Source organism: Meles meles, chromosome 8, assembly GCF_922984935.1.
Source record: "Meles meles chromosome 8, mMelMel3.1 paternal haplotype, whole genome shotgun sequence".
In the NCBI taxonomy this organism is placed as follows: Eukaryota; Metazoa; Chordata; class Mammalia; order Carnivora; family Mustelidae; genus Meles; species Meles meles.
This window is the reverse complement of record NC_060073.1, coordinates 56,462,236-56,469,153: the sequence shown is the minus strand read 5'-3', so window position 1 is coordinate 56,469,153 and position 6,918 is coordinate 56,462,236. Positions and strand designations below refer to the sequence as shown.

General features: G+C 45.4%; 1 protein-coding gene across 1 annotated transcript; it reads left to right on the top strand.

Annotated features, from left to right (window-relative positions):
* Nucleotides 1–2,503: 2,503 nt before the first annotated feature.
* LOC123949867 (olfactory receptor 56B1-like) lies at nt 2,504–3,475 on the top strand. The gene has a single exon (XM_046017558.1). It carries the CDS (start codon nt 2,504–2,506, stop codon nt 3,473–3,475), a length of 972 nt encoding a protein of 323 aa, XP_045873514.1.
* Nucleotides 3,476–6,918: the final 3,443 nt, after the last annotated feature.

The window sequence follows — 6,918 nt, the reverse complement described above, 5'->3', positions numbered from 1 at the left end:
CAGTCAAGTGGGTCGCACACTTCCAAGCTCTCAAGATGGAGCTAGGAAGCGGAAATCCTCAGAATTTTGACCTAAAAGTACAAAGTTAAATCAACTTCATCTCCAGCCTTTTTGTGTCCGTTTTGTCACAATTTGCTATGAATACATTTAGATGACTTTAGTGTTCATCAAATTACATTACCATTAAAGAAGGATGATTTGCCCCATGTGTACGCAGTGCATATCTATCTAAACATAGAGGTAGCAAGACATTTTTGGCGAAAAAAATGCATCTAGTTGTGAATACATATCTTCTTTTGTTGGTGATAACACAAGATAATTTAAATTTCTTTCAGATCTGTTTTTCTACATTCAAAAGTAATTATATAAAAAAATAAATAAAATGAACTATATCAAGAATAAATCCATAATTGTCTTATCTGCTGTAACGGAATTTAAATTTTATTTGAAAGAAAGTGTGAAGGCATGGATTAGTGTAGGGGACAGAATACCAGTTTTACGATCATTAGATTGCTGAGAAAAGGAAATAAGCACAGAGAAAGGCAGATAAATTTGGCCAGGTAAGGCTGCAGAAGCAGTGTTCAAGGGAAGGCTACCTGAGTGAAGTAAAGGGCAGGAAGCAACAGGACAAGGAAGCAGTTCTTTACCAATAGGAAAGGATTGTATGCTAGTTTCAGGCTTGGCTGTTTGGTTCCTGAACAGAATAAAAGGTACATGAAAAACAACAGGGTCCAACAAAAGATGAGTCTAGTTTCAAACATGAATCTGAACATACAGTAGAAGTGTGTTCAAAAGTATGGACAAGTAATTCTTGTTCATTAAGTAAAATCAAAACTATCTTATTACCTGTGTCTATCCCTTTATTTATATCACTTTATAGATTCTCTAACACTGAATTAGAAAAAAAAATTTCTTTTTTATATTTTATTTATTTATTTATTTGAGAGTGAAAGACAGAGAAAGAGAGAAAATGAGCATGGGAGAGGGACAGGAAGAGAGAGGGAGAGAGAAGCAGACTCCCTGCTGAGCAGGAAGCCCTATGTGGGGCTGGTTCCCAGGACTCAGAGATCATGACCTGAGCCACAAACAGACACTTAAATGACTGAACCACCCCATACCCCTAGGGAAAAAACTTTATTATTTTCTCCATTATATGACTCCTGAAATTGACAAATTGGGTCATGAACACTTCACTACTAAAGCTATTCTTCTGAGACATTCTCAGCAGTCCATAAAATGGGATGTAAAAAAGAAAGTAATTCCTCGGGCGCCTGGGTGGCTCAGTGGTTTAAGCTGCTGCCTTCGGCTCAGGTCATGATCTCAGGGTCCTGGGATCGAGTCCCGCATCGGGCTCTCTGCTCGGCAGGGAGCCTGCTTCCCTCTCACTCTCTCTGCCTGCCTCTCTGCCTACTTGTATCTCTCTCTGTCAAATAAATAAATAAAATCTTTAAAAAAAAAAAAAGTAATTCCTCTTTTAATAGGCCCACACTTATGTTTGCAAACTTCTAAGTCTACAATGTAAAATTTTTGGAAGCTATATAAAACATTAGTGGACATTTCTAGCAACTGGGAATGATGTAGTTATGAAATATAATATCATAATTCTGCATGTAAAAAAATTCTTGGCTGTTAGTTAATAAAAATTTGAAGCAAGATTGAGACAAATATGAAGAGAACCAACATATCTATTTGATTCCACAAAATTTCTGAAGACATGATGAAAGTTAAAACAACAACAACAACCATGTTAATGTGATGGTCCCAAATTGAGTTGGCTGTGGAAAATACGGAAATTTGAGATGCATGCTAAGTCCCCCCTTTATAGAGAGCAGTGACAATTTCTCCCTTGAAGTTTTTTTTTTTTTAAAGATTTTATTTATTTATTCGACAGAGAGAGAGATCACAAGTAAGCAGAGAGGCAGGCAGAGAGAGAGAGGAGGAAGCAGGCTCCCTGCGGAGCAGAGAGCCCGATGCGGGGCTCGATCCCAGGACCCTGAGATCATGACCTGAGCCGAAGGCAGTGGCTTAATCCACTGAGCCACCCAGGCGCCCCTCTCCCTTGAAGTTTAACTACAGTAGAAGCCAAAACCCAGAATGTTGTAATTTATCTTAAATTTCTATAAGGAATGACTGTACAATTCATTTTCCTACAGCTCCAAACTATACTCTGTGGAGACCTTTTTTGAAATATTGTTCAACATAGGGCATCTGGGCAACTCAGAGGGTTAAACCTCTGCCTTTGGCTCAGGTCATGATCTCAAGGTCCTGGGATCCAGCCTCATATTGGGCTCTCTGCTCAGCAGGGAGCCTCCTTACCTCTTTCTCTGCCTGTCTCTCTGCCTACTTGTGATCTCTCTCTCTCTCTCTCTCACTGTCAAATAAGTAATATTTTCAAAAAAATATTGTTTGACAATTGTATGAGTACAGTTAAAAATAGTGTTGATGATAATTTTGCACAAAAAAAGCAACTTTGAGAACCATTTTCTTTTTCTCTTAGGAAAAGATGTCTGCATCTCTGAAAGGCTCTAATAGCTCCAAATTCCAGGTCTTTGAGTTCATCCTGATGGGATTCCCAGGCATTCATAGCTGGCAACACTGGCTCTCCTTTCCATTGGCAATACTCTACCTCTCAGCCATTGGTGCTAATATCCTCATCCTCATCACCATTTGTCAGGACCCTGCCCTTCAGCAGCCTATGTACTATTTTCTAAGCATTCTCTCTGTGGTGGACATGGGCCTGGCCACCACCATCATGCCCAAGATCTTGGCCATCTTCTGGTTTGATGACAAGGTCATCAGCCTGCCTGAGTGCTTTGCTCAGATTTATGCCATCCACTGCTTTCTTGGCATGGAGTCTGGTATCTTTCTCTGTATGGCTTTTGACAGATATGTAGCGATTTGTCACCCTCTTCGCTACCCATCAATTGTCACCAATGCCTTAATCTTAAAGGCTACTGTGTTCATGGTACTTAGAAATGGCTTAGTTGTCATTCCTGTGCCTGTGCTTGCAGCCCAGCGTAATTATTGCTCCAGGAATGAGATTGAGCATTGCCTGTGCTCTAACCTTGGGGTCACTAGCCTGGCTTGTGATGACAGGAGGCCAAACAGCATCTGCCAGTTGATTCTGGCGTGGCTTGGAATGGGGAGTGACCTGGGTCTCATAATATTGTCATACACTTTGATTCTGCGCTCTGTACTTAGACTGAACTCGGCTGAAGCTGCATCCAAAGCTCTGAGCACTTGTAGCTCCCATCTGATCCTTATTCTCTTCTTCTACACAGTTGTTGTTGTGATTTCAGTAACTCACCTGGAAGAACCCAAAGCTCCTTTGATTCCAGTTCTACTCAATGTGCTGCACAACATCATCCCCCCTTCCCTCAACCCTATAGTTTATGCACTTAGGACTAAAGAACTCAGGGCAGGCTTCCAAAGGAAGTTTTGGTTGAGATTAGAAAAGAACACCAGTCTCCAGTGATCTTCTCCGTAATGTTACATTATCTTCAGCTTCTTCTAGAACAGATAGTAGAATTTCAAACATGACAGGGAAAGTGAATGCCTTTGAGATATCTTTTTCACATTCTAAAAGCACGTGAAAACAACAACAAACATTCCCAGTAGCTCCAAAATATCCATAAGAGATGCATATATGTGGGGAAAGGAAGGACTTTCTACCAAACTAATGAAATGGAATAAAAACTAGTGGTTATGAATTGTATCTCTTCCATAAAATAAAAATGAATATAATAGTACATACACACTAAAGAATTAGTGAGTGAGTTGTGAGTTACAGATCATGATTATTCATTCACAGCTGTAACGTAGGACCAAAGTCTGTCTTCCTGGACAAGTGGCTAAGGAAGATGTGGGCAGCATCAGTAGTGGGAAGCAGATCTATATATGGACAAAATTAGAAGCCCAAATTGCTTCACAATGCCAGCCAATTCTCACGAGCTTTCTGCCCAAATCAATATCGATTTGGGCAGAAAGCTCGTGAGAATTGGCCAGAAACCCGCGGTGAACCCCCAGTGGTGGGAGCCTTCAAGGGAGCCACCTGGGACTGGTCCAGGGTCTTGAGTGCCCAAAACCCTGCAAGAAAGAGCTCTAATGCCAGGTGTGTGTGAAGCTCAAATTGCCTCAGAACACTGGCCACTCCTGCCCTCTACTCAGCCCCCTGGGGAGCCTGCCTTGGCACTGGCAGATCTGGCCTGCCATGCCCCAAGACTCTACCCTTAAGCCTACATTGGGTTTTCAGGCTGATGTCCCCATAGGCCTGGTCCCCAAGCCCTCCAGACTGGGGACACCTGAGCCACACCTCAGGACTCCACTTGCCACCCAAGAGGAAACTATGTAGTTTGGAGCTGCACAAAACCCTCCAAGTAGGAGAGACCTTCATGACACCCTGATGCCAACCCCCTCACCCCCACTCCCCACAAACCTGAAGCCTAAGGCTCAGCAAGACCCCTGCCCTCAACTATGCCCCTGGGGAGCTTGCCTCAGGGGAGAGCCTTGGGGGAGCCCCATGGTCCCGGCCTGTAATACTGGATGGTGGAACAGGAACCTAGTGAGAAAGCAGTTCAAACACCGGGTATGTCCAAAGCCCAAGTCGCCCCCAAATGCTGGCCAATTCTCATGAGCTTTCTGTCCAAATTTATATCAATTCAAATATCAATTTGATATCAATTTTGAAACCCCAGCAAATTCACTTGCAATGGCAGAAGTTTTCACGGACACCACCTGGGCCTGACCCAGGGTCCTGAGTGGTTGTGGCCCGAACCCTACAAGAAAGTGCTCTAAACACCAGGTGCAGCTACAGCCATATAGCATTAGAACAGGGGCCACCCCCATTCTCTGCTCAGCCCTCTGGGAAGCCAAGCACACTGCTGGCAGATTGGGTCTGCCATACGTCTATGTCCTAACCCTAACCCTAACCCTAACCCCAACCCTAACCCCAGGTTGGGTTTACAGGCTTGCATCCCCAGAGGCCTGGACCCCAAGCCCTCCAGAATGGAGACCCATGAGTCACACCCCAGGACTCTGCCTGCTGCCCAGGAGGAAACCATGCCCTTTGTAGCTGTACAAAATCCTCAGATGGAGAAAACTGTATGCCCCCCTGAGGCCACCCCCACCTTTGGCACACCCCCTGGCCACAAATCCAGAGCCTGATGCTCAGCTGACCCCCACCCTCAACTCTACCCCTGGAGAGCTCACCTCAGCAGGGAACTTCAGGGTTAGCCACATGGGCCCAGCCCGTGGGCCCAGAGGGTCGCAGCACACACCGAGTGAGAAAGTGCTTCAAACATGGGCTCATGCATGGCCAGCATCGCAGCACAAAGCCTGCCAATTCTCACAAGCTCTCTGCCTAAATTGATATCAGTTTGGACAGAAATCTCATAAGAATTGGCCAGAAACTTCCAGTGAACTCACATCCAGTGGTGGGGGCCTTCAGGGGAGGGCATGAGCCTGGCCTATGGTCCCAAGCTGTTGTGGCCTGAACCCTGGAAGAAAGCACTCCAAATGCCAGGCGCCAATGTGGCCCAAATTGCCTCTGAAAGCCAGCCACCCCCACCCTCTACTCAGCCCTGGAAGCCCACTTAACCACTGGCAGTTCAGGCCTGCCATGCCCCTAGGTGCTAATCCTAATCCTAGGTTGGGTTTTCAGCCTTCCATCCCCAGAGGCTTGGCCCCCAAGCCCTCCAGATTGGGGACCCCTGAGCTACAACACAGGACTCTGCCCCACCCCCCAAAGGAAACTGTGCCATTTGGAGCAACACAAAACCCTCAAAGGAGGAGAAAACTGCCTGCCAACATTACGCCACCCCCATATCCATGGACCCTTGGATACAATCCCACAGACTGATACTCATCCTGACTCTGTCCTCAATTCAGCACCCCAGTATGTTTGTCTCAGCTCTGGCAGATTAGGCCTGCCATACTCCTAGGTTGTGTTTCAGGCTTCTGTCTCCAGAGGACTGGCACCCATGAACTCCAGACTGGGGATCTCTGAGCCACCCCACAGTATATCGCCTGCTCCCCAGAAGGAAAACTTGCCATTTGGAGCTGTGCAACGCCCTCAGAGTTGGAGAAATCTGCATCCCCCCTGAGGCCACCCTGACCTTCAGCAGCCCTCCTGGCCACAAACCTGGAGGCTGACACTCATTCTGACCCACACACTCAACTCAGCCTCCATGGGAGCTCGCCTCAGTGGCAGCAGATCAGGTCCCAATGTCCCTAGGTCCTACTCCTTAACCCTAGTTTGGGTATCCTGAATTCTGTGCCTGAGGCCTGGCACCCAAGCCAAGCCCTCTTCTTATGAAACTGTTCCAAAAAATAGAACTGGAAGGAAAACTCCCAAACCCTTTGGATTAGGTCAGCCTAACCATGATCCCCAAATCAGACAAAGACCCCACCCAAAGGGAGAATTACAGACCACTATCCCTAATGAATATGGATGCAAAAAATCCCACCAACATACTAACCAATAGGATCCAACAGCTCATTAAAAGAATGATTCACCATGACCAAATTGAATTTATTCTTGGGCTGCAAGGGTGGTTTGACAACCACAAATCAGTCAGTGGAATCCAGTACATTAATAGAAGAAAGAACAAGAACCATCGAATCCTCTCAATAGATGTGGAAAAAGCATTTGACAAATCAGTGCATCCCTTCTTGATCAAGACTCTTCACCGTGGATGGCTAGAGGGTACATACCTCCATATCATAAAGGCCATCTATTGGAAATCCACAGAGAATATCATTCCCATTGGGAAAAAAAAACTGAGAGCTTTTCCCTTTTCAGGTCAGGAACACAACAGGGATCCCTACTCTCATCATTATTGTTCAACATGGTACAGATTTCCTAGCCTCAGCCACCAGACAACAAAAAGAAATAAAAGCTGTCTGAATCAGCAGAGAGGA